General features: G+C 43.1%; 1 protein-coding gene across 4 annotated transcripts in view; it reads right to left on the bottom strand.

Annotated features, from left to right (window-relative positions):
- The window catches only part of MGAT5 (alpha-1,6-mannosylglycoprotein 6-beta-N-acetylglucosaminyltransferase), a 329,469-nt gene that overhangs the window by 74,755 nt on the left and 231,730 nt on the right, over positions 1–22,984 (bottom strand). For all 4 annotated transcript variants that reach the window (XM_005572984.5, XM_074008906.1, XM_005572985.5 and 1 more), the window contains one exon: positions 16,745–16,878. In XM_005572984.5, the coding sequence (XP_005573041.1) occupies positions 16,745–16,878 (134 nt within the window). The remainder of the gene's footprint in view (positions 1–16,744; positions 16,879–22,984) is intronic.

Raw genomic sequence — 22,984 nt, 5'->3', positions numbered from 1 at the left:
CACTGTCACAAAATATAAACAAGGCTAATTTAGGATTTTGGACTCTGGCCTCAGCTGAGAAATAAAGATTGGCCTGATAGTTTCAGCTGCTTCAGGTGAGCCACTACATGAGGATGAGGGATAATTTCTTTCCTTCCCTAGGCCCAACAGCAAGGAAGGCTCTTTCAGACAGGAGGCATGCTGAGGTTAGAGGTCACAGAGCAGGAGTGAATATCTGGTCCAAATAGTTAAGTGATTGGTCCATGAAAGTGGTTAAACCTCTGCTTCTCCTTCAAGTTGTTACTTATATTGTCACTGGTTTAAATGATTCATTTGCCTATTCCTTCCAAGTAAACATTATCATTAAGAGTAAGAAAATAAAAAGGCACTGTCTTTAGGACAATTTAGGACAAATTGTGTATATCTCCAGTAAATTATATCCATTTTAAAAATGGTAAAGAAGAAAAGGAGGGAAGAGGAAGGAGGAAAAGTGAGGGAAGGGGAGGAAGGAGAAAGGGAAAGAAAGAGAAAGAATAAGAAGGGAGCATTTGAATTGAATTATTTCAGTGAAGACTCTCTTAGGCAGTAGGTTAAAATTCCACATCTCCCAGAGCCTGGTTTCCTCCTGGAAAAACACAGACAGTGCTGCTGCCTTATAGGTTGTTGGGAAGCTCCTCATTTTTCATTCTCGGTGTGCTGGCACCATCTGGAGGTCTGGCCAAACCTTAGCATGCCTTGAGAACCTGGAAGTTCACTAACTGGTCTGGATCAACAGGGCTGTACGTTGCTCTACTAATTCCTTACAGTGGCAGTGCTACTCTCTGGAGTGCCTGGGGACAACCTGCACTGACTCCCACCTCTGTGGTCATGAAACACCCCAGCAGTCTGGAAGAGGATGAAAATACTTGGTGAAAGCCAGCACTACTGACTTTCTGGGCCCTCTCCAGTTGACGAGATGTGCTCTGACATAATTAGGGAAGTGAGATGGAATTCCCCCATCCCACATGTGGACTATCACTCCTGCCTTTTCCCTTGAAGCCCTTCTGGGCTCATGAGATGTGCTCTACCACCCAATTTTTAACTTCATTTTAAAATTTCCCTCATTTTTCACTTGTCTAAGTCAGTATTTCTGCTCTCCAAGCTCTTTAAAGGCAGACATATCTTTTGAAGTCCTGATATGCAAGTATGTTTCTAATAATTGGTTCTGGATTACAAGAATCACATATAGTGAAAACTGAAAACTGACACATTTCATCTCTGGAATAAAGCTTTGTTTCACTTGTTTTGCAACAAAGGCAAGCAGTTGTATCCCATTTCAGTTTCATGATACTCTGCATAAGGAATTTCAAGTTTCCACACAGAATCCTACAGAACCTTTCCTTGAAATCAGTACCATGCCAACGTAAATGTATTTAGGCTTTTGGGATTTGAGAGGATGGGTTGGAGAAAGAGGAGGATGTTACCAAAGAAAGAATCCATTCCCTGTAGTCCAGTGTGTTGGCTATAATACATGCTGTAATTCAAATCCTGACCACCTGAGGAAACTTTACCTCTATCTGCCTCAGTTCTTTCACTCAAAAATGGGGCTAATAATGGTATTTACTTCACAGAGTCATTGTGAAGGCCATACCTGGAACACAGGAAGCACTAAAATGTCAGCCATTATCATCTCCTCAAGGAGCTCAATCTATCAAAAACAGAATCAAGAGGGAGAGACTTCAAACTATACTACAAGGCTACAGTAACCAAAACAGCATGGTACTGGTACCAAAACAGAGATATAGACCAATGGAACAGAACAGAGCCCTCAGAGATAATACTACACATCTACAGCCATCTGATCTTTGACAAACCTGACAAAAACAAGAAATGGGGAAAGGATTCCCTATCGAATAAATGGTGCTGGGAAAATTGGCTAGCCATAAGTAGAAAGCTGAAACTGGATCCTTTCCTTACTCCTTATATGAAAATTAATTCAAGTTGGATTAGAGACTTAAATGTTAGACCTAAAACCATAAAAACCCTAGAAGAAAACCTAGGTAATACCATTCAGGACATAGGCATGGGCAAGGACTTCATGTCTAAAACACCAAAAGCAATGGCAACAAAAGCCAAAATTGACAAACAGGATCTAATTAAACTAAAGAGCTTCTGCACAGCAAAAGAAACTACCATCAGAGTGGACAGGCAACCTACAGAATGGGAGAAAATTTCTGCAATCTACTCACCTGAAAAAGGGCTAATATCCAGAACCTCTAAAGAACTCAATCAAATGTACAAGAAAAAAATAAACAACCCCATCAAAAAGTGGGCAAAGGATATGAACAGACACTTCTCAAAAGAAGACATTCATACAGCCAACAGACACATGAAAAAATGCTCATCATCACTGGCCATCAGAAAAATACAAATCAAAACCACAATGAGATACCGTCTCAAACCACTTAGAATGGCAATCATTGAAAAATCAGGAAACAACAGGTGCTGGAGAGGATGTGGAGAAATAGGAACACTTTTACACTGTTGGTGGGACTGTAAACTAGTTCAACCATTGTGGAAAACAGTGTGGCGATTCCTCAAGGATCTAGAACTAGGAATACCATTTGACCCAGCCATCCCATTACTGGGGATATACCCAAAGGATTATAAGTCATGCTGCTATAAAGACACATGCACACGTATGTTTATTGTGGCACTCTTCACAATAGCAAAGACTTGGAATCAACCCAAAAGTCCATCAGTGACAGACTAGATTAAGAAAATGTGGCACATATACACCATGGAATACTATGCAGCCATAAAAAAGGATGAGTTCATGTCCTTTGTAGGGACATGGATGCAGCTGGAAACCATCATTCTCAGCAAACTATTGCAAGAACAGAAAACCAAACACCGCATGTTCTCACTCATAGGTGGGAATTGAACAATGAGATCACTTGGACACAGGAAGGGGATCATCACACACCGGGTGCTATTGCGGGGAGGGGGAGAGGGAAGGGATAGCATTAGGATGTATACCTAATGTAAATGACGAGTTAATGGGTACAGCACACCAACATGGCACATGTATACACATGTAACAAACCTGCACGTTGTGCACATGTACCCTAGAACTTAAAGTATAATAAAAAAAAAAAAAGAAAAGTTAGAGAGCACCAAACAACCATGAATTTTATGACTCCACTCTTTCATCAAACATTATGGAAGGAGTTTAGGTAAACATGGGAAAAAAAAAAAAAAAAAAAAGAGGGAGAGAATCAAAGGCTGGCCAGCAGTACAAATTACAACTGAGCAGGGATAGCTCCAGCATTCCCTGGAGCTCTGCTGTCCCTCAAGGCTGGAGCAGGAGTCTTGATTTATACAGTACAATGGCACAATCTCAGCTCACTGCAGCCTTGACCTCCCGGAATTAAGCGATCCTCCTACCTCAGCTTCCTGAGTAGCTGGAACCACACCCAGCTAATTTATGTATTTTTAGAAGAGATAGGGTTTCACCTGGTTGCCCAGGCTAGTCTCAAACTCCTAGGCTCAAGTGAGCCGCTCACCTCAGCCTTCCAAAGTACTGGGATTAAAGGCATGAGTCACTGTGCTCAGGCTAGTCCTGATTATCTTGACTGCAGATGGACTCGTTCAGTACTGAGGGCTGCATAGCCACCACCAGGTTTTATGAGCATATATTGCATATATGATTTTTATTTAAGTATAAAATTGTGTATAGATGCTAAATATGGCTTTAGAAGCACAAATATTAAAAATATTTTCTAAATTGGTTTATCACTGCTTCTCAATGCCATAATACCCTTTCTTGCAATTGAAGGTTGAAATCTGCTTCCAACAAATATTCCACATTGTAAAATCTGCTCCCAATCTGTATTTTTTTTTTTTTTTCTTTTTTGAGACGGAGTCTTGCTCAGTCGCCCAGGCTGGAGTGCAGGGGCGTGATCCCGGCTCACTGCAAGCTCCGCCTCCCAGGTTCACGCCATTCTCCTGCCTCAGCCTCTGGAGTAGCTGGGACTACAGGCACCTGCCACCACGCCCGGCTAATTTTTTTTTTTGTATTTTTAGTAGAGATGGGGTTTCATCATGTTAGCCAGGATGGTCTCAATCTCCTGACCTCGTGATCCACTCACCTGGGCTTCCCAAAGTGCTGGGATTAGAGTCTGTATTTTTAATGTAAAACTCCAACAGCAAGCTCTGTTCTTGCAGGGCCTATGTTTCAAGGTGTCTATGACATGGATCTGCACTAATATAGAAGGTTCCACAGGGTAAATCTCATAATTTTCATTTCTATCAAAAATTTAAGCATTCCAATTGGCATGGGAAGCCCCCAGATGCCAATCCATACTAACACTTCATATACTTGTTCTTCACAGCAGTGTAAACAGCCACCAGAAAGAGGTGAGAATTCCTTTAACTGGCCCAATATATTCCACTGGCTTATATGAATCCCCCATCCTTCCCACATTTGAGAATTGCTTCTCCACCTTCATTTTAAAATCATACATCTAACTTTGCTTCTCTCTCCAAGTAAAAGGCAGAAATCCATACACACCTGTTTCATTCTACTGCTGTGATTTTGCTCCACTGGCTGATGTTTTAAACAATGGTTGTTAAGGACCATAGAGAATTCGTTCCAAGGCTTCCTATTTTTGGGGTGTCTGAACTTCTAGCAGTGTCGACAAGGAATGAACATTATTCTCCCAAGATGAAGCTGGAGCATCCTCAGGGATTTTCACCCTTGAACCAAATGAAGTCCCCAGTTCTCCTTCCCCAGCTGGGAAGCCTTCATCGAGTTGGGAGGGTGGCAGTGCCCTTGACTGTCTCTCCATGCCTGGACTGCACCACCTCAGGAGGGCTGAGATGCCACAAGGAACTCTGTGGGAACACTGGAGGGAGCACCCCAGTATCTCAGTATTGAACAGTGAGGCTATCTCCTGCCAGCCCAACAACCTGCTGTCCAGGATGGACCAGTGTAAGTCTATCTCCTCAATTTGTCACCATACTCTTAGAATAGGGACTATACCTAGAAATCTCATCCAAACCATGTTTTCCTACAAGTTATACTTCAATAATGTTCTATTTAGGTGGAAAATCACATAATCAACACAATTACCTCATTCTTATAAATCAGTGCCCAATTACATTCAGTAGACCATGCCTTTCAGACTGTTTTAAATTCAGAGGCATTACAGTTCTGTCTCCCTTCAAGAACGCTCTCAACCCTTTCTTCACTTGAGGGGAACAATCTTGCAATGCTTTTCTAACAACCTTCCACACGGGTCCTCTGGCTCCCCTCCCTGTACTGCTCATCGTCTGGGCACCGAAGCCCCCGGGTCACTATGTGAGATGCTGCCTCCTCCTTGCCCATGGAGAACAGCTTCCACACGCTTGCACTTGCTCAGTGGCTTCTGTCCATGGACAGCTGCCACCCCTCTCTCTTTGACTCTCAGCAACTTCTTTTCCCATACCTCAACACCACTGCTCCCATATCAGCTGCCAAACTGTTAGGGTTGGAGTAATAGTAAAAAGCCTCCAGGCAAATTACAACCACAACAGCTGTGTTTACTAAGAGCTACAAATGAACTCATCCCAGCGCTATTGGAGCAGGAAGGCAGTGATTCGGAACCTTCCAGAAGCACCCCACCCTCAGGATGTTCACTGGCTGCCTGAGCTTCCAGCTTCCCAAGCCAGCCCTGGCTTTCACAGGAGACCCTCTGCCGAGCCCCAAGAGCCTCTTTTCATCGATAGCAGTCTTGCATGTTTTCTTCTCACAGCTGCAGTGATTTGCACTTAGCTGTTTATGCTGCTGGGAGGGCGCCAGCCACCCACGCAATAAGCAACTGGCTAGTGGTTTTCATGCAGGGGCACCAAGAAAACTACTCTCCATTCCCAGGTTTCTGGAACACCTCCCTAACCACCTGGGACAAAGGTCTAAGATTCTATCATCCATCATTCAAACCTTTGTACCATGAGTGGCCTGCTCTACAGTGTAAAGGTCACAGGAAAGGAAGGTTGAGAAGAATATGACTTATCCTAAAGGTGGACTGTTTCTTCCAAATGTCTGAGGCTTTGTTCTATCACCTATAAAACAGACACATGCTTCAAAAGGCTACAAGACGTGCTTTAAAAGATCTAAAATTGGAAAAAAAAATTATTTGCATTTTTGGGTTAAAAGATAAGCATTCTTGAGCGATATATCACTGAAACCCATATCCATGTTTTGCACCCCACATGGATTTATGCAACTGGCTGTTATCATGGAAACAAGGGGGCAAGTCCTTGGAGGCCGTGCAGTTGGTCAGCTGTACTGGGAAGCAAAGGCCCTGAGCGCTGGATGCAGCCGAGGTAAAACGAGGGAATAGCAAGTGTCTTCTACAGCCTGATGTGGTTGCTGGTTACATGGCAGCCATATACCACACATGGAAAGGAAGAGATTAAGGTTTTTCTGAACTAGGAAAATGGGTGGCTACCTAGTGTGGCATTTCCCAAGCCTGTCTGTTTGGAGCACCTGTTGGAACACACAGATTTCCTGGTCCCTTCCCTGGAAATTCTTACTAAATGAGGGTGACAAGGGGCCCTGGCATGTGGATGTTGAACAAGTTCCCAGCTGGCACTTATGACCAGGCAACCTTTTTTGTTTCTTTTTTTAAAAAACAAAACAAAACAAAACAACAAACACGGCCGGGCGAGGTGGCTCAAGCCTGTAATCCCAGCACTTTGGGAGGCCGAGACGGGCGGATCACGAGGTCAGGAGATCGAGACCATCCTGGCTAACACAGTGAAACCCCGTCTCTACTAAAAATACAAAAACTTAGCCGGGCGAGGTGGCAGGTGCCTGTAGTCCCAGCTACTCGGGAGGCTGAGGCAGGAGAATGGCGTGAACCCGGGAGGCGGAGCTTGCAGTGAGCTGAGATCCGGCCACTGCACTCCAGCCTGGGTGACAGAGCGAGACTCCGTCTCAAAAAAAAAAAAACAACAAAAAACAACAACAACAAACACAGACTTAGGTTCTAAGAATGAACTTCAACTTTCCTAAATCTTCCTGGAACACAGACTGGAAATCATCTTAGCAAAGAACCCCACACATCAATGCTATTCCAGAGGGCCATGTCAGAGTCCTGCCTGGACCTACAACCAAGATATTGCTTGGAACTGTAAGCTATGAGAAGCTCTACCAGTTGAGTTCTAAGGGGGAGTTTTTTCTCACAAGTGGGAAGAAGTCTATAGACTATTCCATTATCAAAGAGCAGGGAGCTGATAGGCTCCAAGTCCCAGATTCAGGGCTGGTTGCCATGCATTCTTGCCAACCACTTCAAGCCCCAACCCAAAAGAAACCTGTGGCAGTCCCAAGCATGATTTGGTAGAAGCCACAGCAGCCCATATCTGGGCTGGGCTGTCAACTATAAAGTGTCAGTGGGCTGGGCTCTGAAAGGAGAAAAAACTTGCAGTCTACTATACAGATTTCAAGAATTTGGGGTTTCTACTGAAGCTGTATGCTGACAAAGGGGCCTTGGTTTTATTTTCCTCTCACCCTTATGCCCTAAAACTTGATAGACTTATTTTTTTATTTTTATTTTTGAGATGCGAGTCTCGCTGTGTGGCCCAGGCTGGAGTGCAGTAGCACGATTTCGGCTCACTGCAACCTCCGCCTCCTCAGTTCAAGCAGTTCTCTGCCTCAGCCTCCCGAGTAGCTGGGATTACAAGCGCCCACCACCATGTCCAGCTAATTTTTGTATTTTTAGTAGAGACGGGGTTTCACCATCTTGGCCAGGCTGGTCTTGAACTCCTGACCTCGTGATCCACCCTCCTCGGCGGCCTCCGAAAGTCCTGGGATTACAGGCATGAGCCAGCGCACCTGGCCTCTTGATAGACTTTTAAACAGGAGACTGAAAGCATGACTTAGCCTGGAACATGGAACTCGTTATTCAACTCAAAGCTTCTTCTGAAACTTCACAGATTTCAGAATGATGCTGGGAGGGCTGCCAGATAAGGAAAATGAGACCCAGAGGGCAAATGACTTCCGAGGACAAGTAGCCAATAAATGGCACAACGGAAATGAAAATCTGGGCATCTTCTCTCCCATCCAAGGCTCCTCCAACTCCCCTACACCATGTCCAATCAGTGTCTCCGGGCTGAAATGGGTACAAGAAGAAGAATGTGTGACAAGGAAACCTCATGGATCTAAGGCAATCGCATAAAGCTTGCTGAAAGAGGGAATGGACCAGTAGGGTGATGACATCGGATGAGACTACCCTCCGGGTCCCATGGACTCCTAGTTCCACATTGATTCCTACTCACATACACTTACCAAACACTGACATGCTTACAAGGGGGTGCCACATGGGGTTATGTTATAGTCAGCATACAGCCAACACCACTAAAACAAATCCTTGAGGCTCCTGGACCATGGCTCTTAGAATCTTAAAAGCTAATGATTCAGTTCTGATGTTTCCCTTTGCAACTGATTTCTCCTCTGTTCCTCCCTTGCCTGTTCCAATCTTATCCTTGAATTTAGAGAACAGGCTCTGTGATGTGAGTACACTTTATCATGTGCTAGGCACAGGTAACCACAGCTTGGTGAGTGGCTGCCCCCAGGGGCTCACCATTGCCACTGGTGCCTACAGTCCTCCCTGCCTCTGGCAAGCGCCATCTCCAAGGGATCATGAAAAGATCTTTTCTGACTTTTCCCCCAGGGGAAATAAGCAGGAGACACATGATTTTCTAATTTTTAACATTCTTCTGGTTGGAACCAGAACAAATAGCTATGATCACATCAGACTTTCCAGTAAATCCAACAAAACTGATTCCAACTTTGTTATTTCAAAATATATGCCAATTTGACTTAGGGTGGGTTTAAATTTATCTGGTTTATTTATCTCTGTATTATCTGGGCAGAGAAGCCTGGCTAAGCAGCCTGAAGAACAAAACAGAATGACAAGGTTTAATCTACTTACAAAAATGTGTTCTTTTTAAGGGTTTCAGTACATTCTTTAATCACAAAGGTCTTGGGTGGTTCATTAAAACAATGAGCTAAGAGCAGTTAATTCCTACTATGAAATAAAATGGCATTTCTCCAAATGACTCCCATTTCCAATTTTGCATTAATTTAAACTAAGCCCAAGTCAACCAAATTAGTAAGCTAGATAATTACATAGTTTTCAGAATGGGATTCTATCTCAGATGCAGCAGTCACCTAGTCTAGAGACTTTAACCACCCTTTTCCCCAGTTAAATCTTACTGGAAGGCCAAAAGCCAAATCTATGCCACAGATATATGAGAACTGCTCTGTTGAGGCAGGGCCCACCCTGTGTGGCTGCTCCTTGACCCTCCTATAATAGCAGACCCCAGGGCTCCAAAAACACACAGGTGAATAATTACTGATCTCATCCAGGAGTTGTCAAATTTTTTCTGTAAAGGACAAGAAATTTCTAGACTTTGGCAAATTTGTAGACTTTATGGGAACACATAAAAGTCTGCCTCATTCATACACAGACACACACACTTACATTGTGAAAACCATAAAGCTATCACCACACCCAAGACAGCAAACATATCCATCTCTCCTCCTCTCCCCTCCCTAAGCAACCAATGACCTGTTTTTGGTCACTATGGATTGGTTTGCATTTCTAGAGTTTTCTATGTATAATATACACAGAATCAAACAGTATAAATGCTCCTCTTATTTTGAAGTCATCCATGTTGTTGTGTATAATAATTCATTCTTTTTTTAAACCAATACCTTCATTTATGCGAGCAAGGAAACTGAGGTTGGAGTGGCCTGTCCCAATCATATGACAGCAGAGCTGGACCATAGCCAAGTTCCCATTGCCCTGTGCAGCATCTTGTTCCCATGCCATCTCCCTGCTAATCTCACAAGAAGTTTAGAAAAACTCTTGAAGCCTCTATGGGGTCTGTGGAATGTGCATGTGTAGCTCTGTTCCTTTTCCACCAGACTCCCTTCTTGTCTCCCTGGGGTCAGCAGAGAACACAGGAGAGTGTCCTAGGCAGAAAGCATTCTAAGTTGTATCCCAGGTTCCATGGATAAACAGTAATTTAAGCTAAACCTAGGGGAGATTCATTCAGTCTTCAAGTGGTTTCCGAGTGCCTACCACGTGCCAGGCAGCTGGGTAAGCAAAACAGGCGCAATTCCTACTCTCTCAGAGCTTATAGTCTAGTAAGGAAGACAGATTGACAACAAAAGATAATTATATGATTACAAGATGATTCAAATGATACAAAAGGAATAAACAGGGTGCTATACTAGGGAGGGGAGGGGTGACATCTGGTTGAGGCACAAGTGTGGAACAGGGTGGTCTTGGTGGCTCCAGTTGGGGTGAGCCAGGACAGGCAGCAGCCATTAAAGAGGGTGGTAGCCCCTGGTGGAATGGGTGACACACAGGACCCCTGTGGCTACAGTCCAGGAGCCAGAGAGGAGTAGGTACAGAGCAGGAGTGGCTGGCTTCAGAGAACCTCTCTAAAACACACTACCCAGACTGGATTTCACTGTAAAGGTAAGGTGTTCTAAGTGTGAAATGAAGTCATTGCAGAGTCTGAGCAAAGGAGTAGCACGATTCAATTTGCATTTTAGAAAAGATCACTCTGGCTGCTGCTGTATGGAGAATAAAGTAGAACAGGAGTGGGGGAAGTGGGGTCACATTTCTGAAAGTTCTGCTGCCTGATTTCTCAGGCATATAGGAAAGGGATCATATGTCATTTCAGGGGATGCTTTAAAACCACAACGTTTTTGAGGTCTAGATAAGAAGAAACTTTTCAAATTCAGTTAAGACTGGTTGACTTTGGTTGTTGCCAAGGTAGGCGAGGGCTGGACCACACCAGGCCCTGGGGCCTGGAGCTGGAAACTATTTGAAATGCTCATATCAGGCTTATTTACTCTACAGAACTGGCTGCAAGGCTGTCGCTGACTTGGCGATCCTGCGGTGAGCAGCCAGGAGCAACATTTTACCTGTGATGCCAGTATTTGCTCAGGGCTGCTGCTGTACACTTAGCTCACCCAGAGAGACCTTCCCTCCCAGCTTTAGAATCCTGCTGTAACCACAGACCCACTCCCTCCAGGGTAGTGGCAGTGGAGCAGCTCCATGGAACTATTGGCAGCAGGGAGGCAAGTCTCCAAGAGGAGAGCTCAGAGCCCTGACCCTGCTTCGGACTTGGCCATGTCACTCTCCCTCCTTGAGCCAGCTCCTCATCTACACACCAGGACGATTAAGGAAGATAACAGCTGCCCTTGTTTCCTTAAAAGGCATCAGCCTGTACCACCTTAAATGATGGCTGTGAAGGGCTCCAAGAAGCAGAAACACCACACAGATTCAAGGCTCTTTTATTATCAGCGCATTAGTTACTAAATAAGCACTACCTTTTGCTAAATGCCTACAAAGAGGTACCAGGCTCAATGCCTGGAGCTCCATCTCTAGAGTGATCACGATTTCAGTTAACTTACACTTCACTTTTCCACGTATTGGCTATCCACCAGCCTCAATCATACAGAAGAATATAATCAAGAACCCTGAAAAAGACCTCTAATGAGATCCATGCTGGGGACTGTTGGCCAATGTTCTGAGAGAGACTTGGTTTACTTGGGACGTGGCATAATTCAGGGGTCAGAAAACTTTTCCCAGGAAAGGCCAGAGAGTAAATATTTTAAGGCTTTGTGGGTCATACAGTCTGCCACAATTACCTAACTCTACAATTTTAGTGCAAAAGCAGCCACGGACAAGGAATGGCCATGGCCATCTTCCAGTAAAATGTAATTGACAAAAACAGATGTTGGGCTAGATTTGGTCCACAGGCTAGAGTTTGCCAACCACTTACATAGATTAAGAATTACAATTCGAGTATCATTGGGCAGGCTTATACTTTCCATTTCCTCATAGGATAGAACTCCCTGGCTCACCTCCCCACCAATTTCCATTGCAGCATTTCCTATCTGGCCCCAATAATGACATTAATAAGAGCAGCAAACATGTATTTAGACTTACTGTGCACCAGCTAAGTAATGTACTCAACCTTAGGCAGCTGGTGGCCCAGTCAGGATTTGAACCCAGTCATCCATCTCCAAGTCTATGATTACACTGCCCAGTGGCACCTGAATGTACAAACCAGGACAGCAGGACACAAGGAAGACAGCGTGCCTCTCACCTCCTCTTACAGTCCACTGCTCACCACAGCTTTACCTGGCTCTTGGGGCTAGGTGGCAGAGATTAGAAGTAGCAAGGTCTACAAATATGAAAGTGAGAATGAGGGTGACTGAACTAGGCACCCACAGTAGCAAAAAGTGACAGGTAGCAGTCTGACAAGAGCAGCAGGAAGACAAAGGTAAGTAGAAAATAGGAGTTATTTATTTGTGAATCGGTCAGCTACTTTGTGCCACACACTGTACAAATTCCAACTATCCTAAGACCTTGCTGCTCAAAGCATGCTCTTCTAACAGCCCATCGGTATCACCTGGATGCTTGTAAGAAAGAGTCTTGGTCTCATTCCAGGTATGAACCAGAATCTGCATTTTAACAAGATCCTCAGGTGATATGTGCACTAGTAAGGCCGAGAAGCCAGCAGCTATTACTGTCCCAACTTTACAGGCTAGGAACCTGAGGCTCAGGACAGTCAACCACCTTACAAGTGGTTAAGTTGTGAGTCTGAACCCCAATGTGTGATTCAGAGGCAACTCTTGTTCTCCTGACGTGGTCAAAGAAAGGCCTCCAGGACATTTACCTTAGCAGCGATCATGTATTAACTTGTAATAAGATCATAGTAGGATCATGAAAACATAAGATACTAACCCTGCACCAGCACTTGAAAATTCAGTTATGCTCAGGATACTATTTTTAAAGAAACACAGAAATTAAAGTAATATAGTTAACACTTCAATTCCCATATTTCAAAAATCTCTTTTTACAAAGTTGACCAATTTTCCATTTCTGATGACTTTATTTAAAAGAATGTAGAAGGATTTTGAATTTGACCATACTGGATAGATTGCTGTTCTTCTGGGCACATCTCTAGTGTTAGCAGGAGTGGATCATTAGATGGTCTCAGAGGTAGAGGTCAGGGACCCAGAACTGTAGGTTCCTGAGGTCCTACAAGAAGAGAGACTTGTATTTGGGATCAGGCTGTTAGCAGTCTCATTTGATATGAAGGGGCCTGGGCAGAGGTGGTTCCTAAGTTGATACCCTTGGGATTCTGGAATCTGATGGCAAGATTCCCCTCCCCACCTCAACCTCCCCATCATGGACTGTAACATCAGGACAAGACCACTGAGTACCTTGGTCATGAATCTGGGGACAGGAGATTAAAGGACAAGTTCACTCCTCCTTAGCTTGTATATTTAATAGACTTGTTTTTCTTGATAGGCATTTAGTATCTAGTATTTTAGTAAATATACTGATATGACTATAGGAACAGAGCACTCAGATACTGCAAGACCAGAGTGTGAGAAAGGATACATGATCTGGGACAAGAAAGCTACCAGAAACTCCAGCAGCTACTTTCTCTTTCTCTCCAGGCTGCAGGAGTTGTATCTGTATCTTCCACTCTACCAGGCCCTCCACTGCACCCTAATCAGTCAGGGCAGTGCCTCTCCTTGTGGAGGAATGCATTATCCTCTCAACAGCACCCTCTCCCTGTCAACATGGGTCCTGCTTCATCAAGTGGACTCCTGGAAGGCTTCTGCCTCACCCTCCTGCTATGGACACATTTTTTTGATTTCTGTTAACATGGCTCACTCTCAGTGACTCTGTTTTCTAACACCAACTGAAGAATCTCATTGATGCAGCTCAGCTTTCTGAGCCAGAATTATAGTTCCAGCCACCAAAAAGCTGGACTGCACTGGATCAGAGGACAACTCCAGAATCCAATCAGCCAACACTGGAGGGAGTTACATGTTTGCATTTCCCACTTAAGTGGCAAGATGGGTAGGGAGATTCCCTCAAGAAGGAGGGTGGTGGGAAGAGTGAAGGAGGATTTATGGCACAGCAGGAATCTTCAGAATTTAAAGTCCTAGAATCTGAGGTGAAAGAAGACCTTCCAAAGTCATCTGGTCCAAACTGTGCCCTCCCACATCTCCCAGTTGCAATCCTAAACCCCCCAGGACACAAAGGTGCCAGTTCCCTTCCTGAAGCTCTCTGACGTGAATCAGGATTGGGTAGAGGAGAGGGGAATGGGACACAAGATGGGGAAGATCACTGATAAAACATCCTGCTAGCTAAAGCTTATGTTGAAGGTAACTTTAGAAATGTGGTTGGAATAACATCTCACTTAAAAGGCACATTGGTTTTCTGTGTGCATTCACTAAACACTCTGGGATGCACACGCTTTGGAAAAAGAAACTAAACTCTCACATACTGTGCTGTCTTCTAGAGTTGGAGAAGATGTCCTCAATTCCTGTGAAAAGTTTATACGATTTTTCACCTTCTTGGGCTTTTTCCAGCACAGAATGCCGTATGTAATAAAACTGAAGTAACACCCAGGATTTTTGGGTGTTATTACTCAGGCAAAGATGAATGTGGACACACTGCAACCCAACCTTTTGTAGTCTTTAGGTGACGCATGGCACAGGTACACAGAAGCTTGGGCACACATGGAGTTTTAACACCTCAAAACATGGACAGATTTCTAAATCTCACTCCAGATCACTTGAGCAACATGGTTAATGCTTTTGGGATTCCTTTTTTTTTTTTTTTTTGAGACGGAGTTTCGCTCTTGTTGCCCAGGCTGGAGTGCAATGGTGTGATCTCAGCTCACTGCAACATCCACCTCCCAGATACAATGGATTCTCCTGTCTCATCTTCCCAAGTAGCTCGGATTACAGATGCCCGCCACCATGCCTAGTTAATTGTTTTGTATTTAGTAGAGATGAGTTTTCACCATGTTAGGCTGGTCGCAAACTCCTGACCTCAGGTGATCCACCCGCCTCGGCCTCCCAACGTGCTGGGATTACAGGCATGAGCCACCGCGCCTGGCCTTGGTATTCTTACTGGCACAGGAAAGTCACCCTTTTAGTGGCAGTATTAATTTATCCAAAACAGGTGACCAAAATCTTTCAGAAGCAATTTATTGTTTTGTTTTTCCAGGGAAAGGGAAAAAGTTGCCAAAGGGTGCTAGGAGGTAGTTGCACTTGGCCCCCAAACAAAGTGATATAATTTCTGTATCAAGCCCACACAGACATGCAAGCTATCTTCAAGCAGGTGCAGAGGTTTTTCTTTAAAAGCCACAGTCCGCCTAAAACTAACGCCACAAACCATTAATTTCATGAACAAGCTGAGCATGAGAACACCTAAGATGCCTGTTTTAACCCAAGTCTGGCTGAAAGTCAGCTGGAAAATGCACTATCAACACAGGACACATTTTTACACAAGGACAGCAACACAAATTTATGGGACCATCTTCGATAGCCATTTACAATCTAGATTAACTTTCATTTTACTTGAGACAACAAAGTATGGCATAACATACAGAGGAAACATTCTTACCAGCCGGGGGTTTTTCACACTTGGCATTACTGGTATTTTGTGCCAGGGGCCATCCCATTCATTGTAGGACATGTACAGGATCCCTGGCCTCTACCCACTACATGCTTGTAGCACCACTGACCAGACATCACAACCAAAATTGTCTCCAGACACTGTCAAATGTTCCCTGGGCATAGGGGAATCGGTAAATAAAATAGTCTGCAGCTGAGAACTACTGTACTAAACAAAGACAAAGGTTTAGCTGTTTAAGACAGAGTTGTCTGGAATTAAATCTGCCTCCCTGGAGGTGGGCTGATCTCATCATCCCTTTGGTGTAGTTAGCACCTTAGAGCTGGTGGGTAGGGCACTGCTTTTCCTTTTCTGAACACAGGGTCAGAAAAGCAGTACCAAGGAATTCTTTATCCTGTACATCACCTGTACTCCTTCAGTTGTAGGATTCCTAACTTCCTTGGTTAGGAAGTAACATGAGACCACAGTCTGTGATCATTCAAGAAAGCAATTAATTTTTTTATTTAGGAAGAGGCACGTTGTGAGCTCCTGAAGACTTCTATCTTCTAAAAAACATTTCCTCAAAGAAAAATTATGATATTTACCTATTGAGGCAGACTTCCCACATAAAAATATCTGCATTACCTGTCAACAGGTCACATCCAATCTGGTTCCTCTCCTGTTACACTTTCCCCAGATGTACTCTGGAAATCAACTTAGGAGGGCCAAGGGGCTCAAGGCTTTTGGAAAACTTGGTTTGGTCTGTAGCCAAGAGTGCTGTTTCAGCCAAGACCTCCCTGAACAAACTGCCTACAGTCAGCCCCAGCAAGAATTTACTTTCCACGTCAGGTGAGTAGTGACTATAGCCAAGAGGATGTGAAGGCCACTGCGTTTCCCAGGAAAGGGAGTTGACTATCTCCAGAGACTACCTCCCAGAAGCAGAGGGAGACTCCCCTCGGTCAAGTTTCTCCCTGTGCGGTACCTTGCTCCAGAAAGATATTCAACCCCTGGAGGGCCCTGGCTCTCAGAAGCAAGTACAAGGTGTGAAAGCAGCTAGAATGTGTCCCTTCTGACATGCAGAGTGAAGGGGGCTGTTGTATAGCCACTACCAGAAGAGCAGGTACAGCCTTGGTTAGAAACCCAAATGCTGAGCAACTGAATCCTTGCACATTCTTGTTTATGTCTAAGTAGATCCCATTAAGCCCTGGGCACTTGGCTTGACTACTCCCTGGATCAAAGTTAAATTACCCAACAAGCTTCTTTTCAGAGAGAGACGCACGCACAGACTGACTCACCTTCCAGAAGCTATCCACTTTGCCATACACAAGGGACTGGTTCTGCCTTTTGATTTCATTAATGTGGTGGATGTCACTGGAGTTCAGGTGCTGCTCGACCACAAACCCCAGAAAGCTGTTGTCTGGGGTATGAGCTGGTGTGCAAAGAAATGGAGAGGACAGTTAGTGTCCAATCAGCAAGAAGAAACAACAATCACATATTTAACACAGGCCATCTTACCCGTAACAAAATGTTTTCATCTTACCTTGTTCTTTCTTACACCTGAGGGAGGTGAGGGATTGCTCTCTCCCACACGTTCCCAGTAAAACCGTCATGAGAACACTTCTCTCTAGGATGGATTAACCTGAACCAAAACCTGCTCTTTCTAGGGAAAATACATCTGTCTGAAAATCATTAAGCTGTGTATTCTTTTCCTTGTTGCCTCAGAATAAGGCTACTGTCCGTTTCCCAGCAGAAATGCTCTCACCCAGGTTTCACCACCCACTGGCCAAAAACCTGTAGGGGGCAGGGCTGATCGGGAGTTCTGAATAGGCGCAGAGCCCCCATGTAACTGAATCTGACTCCAGCTGTGTTTTTCACCCAGCTACATAACAAGAGGTTTAGGGATAGAGTGATGAATAATCCCCAGAACCTTTCATCTCCTCTAAGAATTACTCACTCATAAAAGATGTCATTATGGGGTTATATTGAACAGGTGCATGGAATGAAGACAGAATAAAAGGTAAAGCTTGCTGGGGCACAAACCACTCCAAAAAAACACCAACCACTGCAAAGGAATACTGTCTACAGAGTACGCTATTCTGGAAAAGAAAATTTTGGATTTCTCTCATTTGGGTTCTGTAACTTCTCTAACACTTGACCAAGGGGTACAGCAACCCCACACCCTCTCCAAACATCTGCATCTCGTGCCTGTAATTGTAAAAGGCATTTCACCAGCAAGTGACAGTCAGAAAATAATTCTCTCTGGATTAAACAGAGACCCTCTTCTCGTTTACCTTCATTCCGTCAAGAGAAATCTCAGTTTTTCAGATGAGCCTGCTGAGACCATGTGTGGCTGATATTAAATGAAGCAACTGCTCTGCTTGGCTCTGACCTGAATAGAACAGCTATAAATAACATGAAACCAAATTCCTCCTGGTAAATTGAGATATACACAAGATTCTGAAAAGTCCACACACTGCAACCTTAACCACATCCATTCACAGGTAGGTGGTCAGCAAATAGAGAAAGCTGGTCCCTTCATCTCATTCTGGTTGTCCTAGGACTGAGGAGCGGTTTCCCAGGCTTGTACTAGCACAGAAATCCTTTCAGACAGACAGATGGGCAAAGGCGAGCCTGCAGCACAGGCCTAGGATGCCCAGACTCCAATGTCACCCACCATGCATGCAGGGGAACACGATGAAGAAGGGACACTGGCAGGAAGCCCTGAGCTGTGGAAATGCAAGAGCCATGTAAATACTGTGTTGTCAACCTCCGTTTCCCAGGCTTTTGCCTAATAGGGGTGACAGAATGAGGAGATAATAGGGTTGTGACTGGGGAGTTGTGTTCAGTCTGGCCAATCTGTTATTTCATTTCTGCGTTTTTGAACAAGTGCCCAGAGGCAATGGCAATGGCTGCAGTTGGCTGGAAAGTAAATTACTGAATAAATTCTACTGCCAACAAGAGGCAATGGTTGTTTTTCCTCCCCCTTTTGAGGAGCTGAGGGCACAGGGAATTTTGAAGGATTAGCAGGGACAGGAACACAGCCTGTGTGCATTCTCAGTGTTATGGTGCAGCTTAAAATATTTCTTTGTAAAATTTTTTGTTAATTCTAAAAGTTTTGAACTCAAACCTGGCACTCTACTTCAGGATCAGGTGTTTTTAATTTTTTTTTATTTTCAGAAAATTTACATGGTGATTAAAGCATGATGCTTGAAATATTTGTTTCTGAAATGTAGTCATTTAGTCCCTAGGTAGGCACTTAAATAATCCAGCAAGTAAAACAATGGGTTTTATTTCATATTATAATATACTAATGCATAGTAAAAAATAAAATGCTTTAGCCACCCAAATGAAAAAATACATTTATGTAACATTTTTATGTGAAAGATTCTCCTAGCTTCTAGCTTGACTGGTGGGAGGGAGAAGTAAATATCAGAAAAACTTGTGAGGAATGGTGGGCTTTTGCTGCTATGACTATAATTTGGGATTCAATCAACTCTGACACTATGAATTTCACATCTAAACTCTCCTCTATGTTTTCATCCAAACACTTTAACTCCTGTCTCACCTTGTGAAATGTTAACTTAGGGATCAACAACCTGCAAGTGTGGTTTAAAGGACCTCAGGTGAGACTTGAGATTTACAAACAGTATCACCACATTTAATGAGCCAAGGCCTGAGCACTGGTCTGACCTCTACATGCCTTCTCCTCCCAGGTGACTCTAAACTTGCCACAGGACACGAAACCTTGACCACATAAGGGTCTGCTCAGCTGTGACTCGCCCCAGCAGGTGATTCTGAAGTAACTACGGGTCCAGTGTGGCTTGCTTCCAAGGATCTGAACACCAGCTGGAGCCTGCCTGGTAACATCTGCCGAGAGCGCCCTGGTCTTATCACAAGTGTTCTTAATGGTGCTTATAATAAATCAAAAGCCACAAGTCCAGGAGGATGTTATCTGAAATGTCCATTTCATTGAGTTCAAATTTCAGGCCAACCTTTCTTTTTTGTTCTGCCTTAGGAAGGGAACAGAGACTTTTATTGTGTTGGGAGGATTTCAAAGAGAAGGTATTTACATTTTAAGGTAAATCAAACAAATCTCAAACGGGATGCAGGAAATCCTGTACTTTCAGTAATACCTTCATCCCAGAGGATAAACAAATGTGATTTTTAAAAAAGATGACTGTTTGAGTTCTGACTACATGCCAAATTCTGTGCTAAGTGCATTATAGTTACTCTTCCATTTTAACCTCATAACCGTGTAACATGTTTGTACAGATAAGAAAACAGAGAGAGATTTGGTTTAACTACCCAAGTCTACATGCTAGGAAATGGCAACACTAGGATTCAGAGTCAGACTGGCTGCTTTCAGGGCATCAACTCCTTAAGTCACTCTAACATACAGCCTCATAGTCCAAATAATTTTCTGCATCCTGTGAACAGCAGTGGTAAACCATGCTTCAGAGGAAAATAATGTTCTAAGGTACAGCAAAATACACAAGAGGGATCCAGAATACATATGCAGTATCACCTCCGTTTCTTGAGTATCTTGTGCCATATATGTATATGGGACCACACAGATTTTTTTTTTTTTACATGCTACAAAACTACAGGAGATTTGCCAGACATTAGCAATGATTTTAAGATAATTTAGAACAAAACATCTCTTATTAAGAGAAACACTATTTTAAGCACTTTGGAAGCACCTATTTACAAATGATTACAAATCAGCTTGATGTGTTCCCTGAGCAGAGTATGATGATAACTACTTCTAAGAAATACTATTAGCTTAGCTTGAATAATTCATTCAATGACAAACGTTTTGAAGCATTTTTACAAACCAGGTTATATGATAAGTATTGACAAATTACAATATAAAGATGAGTTTCTGCCCTCAAGGAGCTTACCAACTACTTCAAGAGCTTTCTTTCAATTGCATAAATTTCTGAGGTCTGCTTTTGCTATCAGTTAGTCCCAAACATCTCTAAGAATGTTATGTATCTTCACGTCCCTGGTCACCAAGAGAAGAAACCCCAGTGCCAGCCTGGGCCCATTCTTTAGCCCTCACAGTCAGCAGTCCCAGGGATATTAGTTTCTCAAAAATCCATCAACTCAGCCTTTCCTTTTCATATTTGTTAGTCCAGACCTTCTCACTTTTTGCTCAGACTTCTGCAATAAACAACCTTTTCTTTTTCCTAAATACAAATGGATTTATTGGTTTTCCTGATTATAACAGAAATATATCCTCAGATTAAAACTTTTTTCAGATAATAAAGATATGAGAAAAAAATAAGTTACATATCTTTCATCACCTAGAAATAACCACTATTACTGGTCTTTTTTTCTAAGTTTGTGGATCATTTTTCCCCTCAAAATATTGAATTCCAGTTAATGATGTCAAGCTGAGGCATCAGAGGGTTCTTTTATGTATCCCCCCCCCAAAAAAAAAAACAGCAAAAAAGGTGAATTGATGGATAGAGAGAAGATTGGCATATGGATTGATACAGTAAATGGTTAATTGTAAAATCTAGATTTGTGGGTTTCTAGTAACATTTCTTCTGTTTTTTTTGTATGGCTGAAAATGAATAATGCTTGTCATCATATTCATGACATTTTTGCTGATTCTGATAAAACTGACGATAGAAACAAATGCATTGAAAAATAGTTATGTCACACAAGAATTCTGGATTAAAAAACTATACATTACTACGTTATGTGAAAAATTTTACAAAAACTGATTTTTTTTTTCCCCTAAATGTTGGTGACACTAGTTTCTTCAAGAGAGAAGGCTGGGATGCAGGCTAGGGAAACTAATATACAGTTGAGCTGAGAAGATGAGTGCCTAAACTGTTGACAAAAGGCACTTCAGGGTAAAATTTTCAAGTGTCAAAAAGCAATTTAGGAGGGAATGGACTCCTTAGAAGAATAACACTGCTGAAAGCTAAGACTCAGACTGAAGGAACCACACGGCTGATCCTACTCCTCACTGGTCTGCACAGAGCTTAAAGGCAAGAGCCCTCCTGATTCAAGTTAAAGGCCAAAATGGCAGTTTCAATCACAAATAGCTCCTTTGGTTGTCATGCCCTAAAAATAAAATTGTACATGGAAGTTGACTGATCCTTAGCTACAGCCAACAGGCTTATTATTTGCATGAATGGGAACTGACTTGGTTCTAAAATTCCTGTTTTGCCAGGCAAAATTTTTTATCCACAAGCCATCATTCAATTTGATCATGCAAATAAAAATGGCTGTGAGCTCCAAATCCTGGGAGAAATTCAGGGTTGGAATGTCAATGAAAATGACAATCATTATGGTCCGAAAGCCCAACAATGTAAGTAAGTTCCCTGGGAAGACACAAGAAAGTAAGATGAGGCCACTGGCATAAAGAAGTTTCTGCAATCTTAAATTTGTACAACTGTCTCCTTCCCTACATTGCTGCATGGACTAAAAACAGAATAGGCAATATTGTTCATTCTAGTTTAATTCCATCAATAAAAGACTTTCTGAATGCCTACTATGTGCCAGCCACTCTTCAGGATGTTAGAGTTCCAGCAATAAACAAAGCAGCTAAAATTCCTGCCATTATATATCTCAGATTCCAGGGGAGGAAAAAGAAAGTAAAAGTAAGTGAAACATAAATACTGGATAGCAATACAGTTACAGAGGAAAATAAAGCAGGGAAGGGGAGTAGAAAGTTGGGGAAGGAAGGAGTTGCATTTTAAAAGAGGAGGTCACAGTCAGTCTCACTGAAATGACATTTGAGTTTAAAACCTGAAGGAGGAGATGGAGAAGTCTAAAAGAAGAATGTTCCAAGAGATGGGACAACCAATGCAAAGGTCCTGAGGGGGAGTGTGCCTATTCTACTCAAGAAACAGCAAGGAAGTAGAGAGAAATGAGCAAAAAGCAGCGTAGTAAGCGACAGGGTCTTGAGGACCCTGGGAAAACTGGCCTCTAGTTGCCACAACTAGGATGTTCCTCGCCTCTGCATTCAAATTTTCCCTGCTCCATTCACCTGGGTCTGTAATTTCTAAAGTGGAAGTATGAGAAAGTCTTATTTTTGCATACCTCCTGACTCCACTGAAAGTAAGCTTCTGGAGAACAGAGACTTAGACACGCCACAGATGGTCAGGGGACACACACTGAACAAAAGGACAAAATCGACAACCAAATAAAGATTCCAATCTAACTCTTAAACTGATGCTCATAAGGAACAAGAAAATACTTAGGCTTAGTCACCTCTGTAGCCTTTACTAAGGAGCACCTTACAAGGATTTGGGAAAGAGGAGAAGGGGGTAAAAAAAAAAAAAAAAAAAAATCAAAGAGGTGGAAGGTGATATGGGAAAGTTCTAAACACCTCCAGAATCCCCAATCTGCTCTTCTCTCAACTTCGTTATAGCTCCCTGTCTTTTCTGCTCCAAATTTCCACAAGTACCAAGAAACGTTGAATATTCTCCAGCCTTCACTATACAGAATGTGAGCACCCAGAAGGCAAATTCTTCTGTGTCTTCACATTGTGAATGACAGCCAAAATGTTGTAGGTA

Source organism: Macaca fascicularis, chromosome 12 (genome assembly GCF_037993035.2).
Source record: "Macaca fascicularis isolate 582-1 chromosome 12, T2T-MFA8v1.1".
NCBI classification, from domain to species: domain Eukaryota; kingdom Metazoa; phylum Chordata; class Mammalia; order Primates; family Cercopithecidae; genus Macaca; species Macaca fascicularis.
This window is presented reverse-complemented; position numbering and strand designations above follow the sequence as displayed.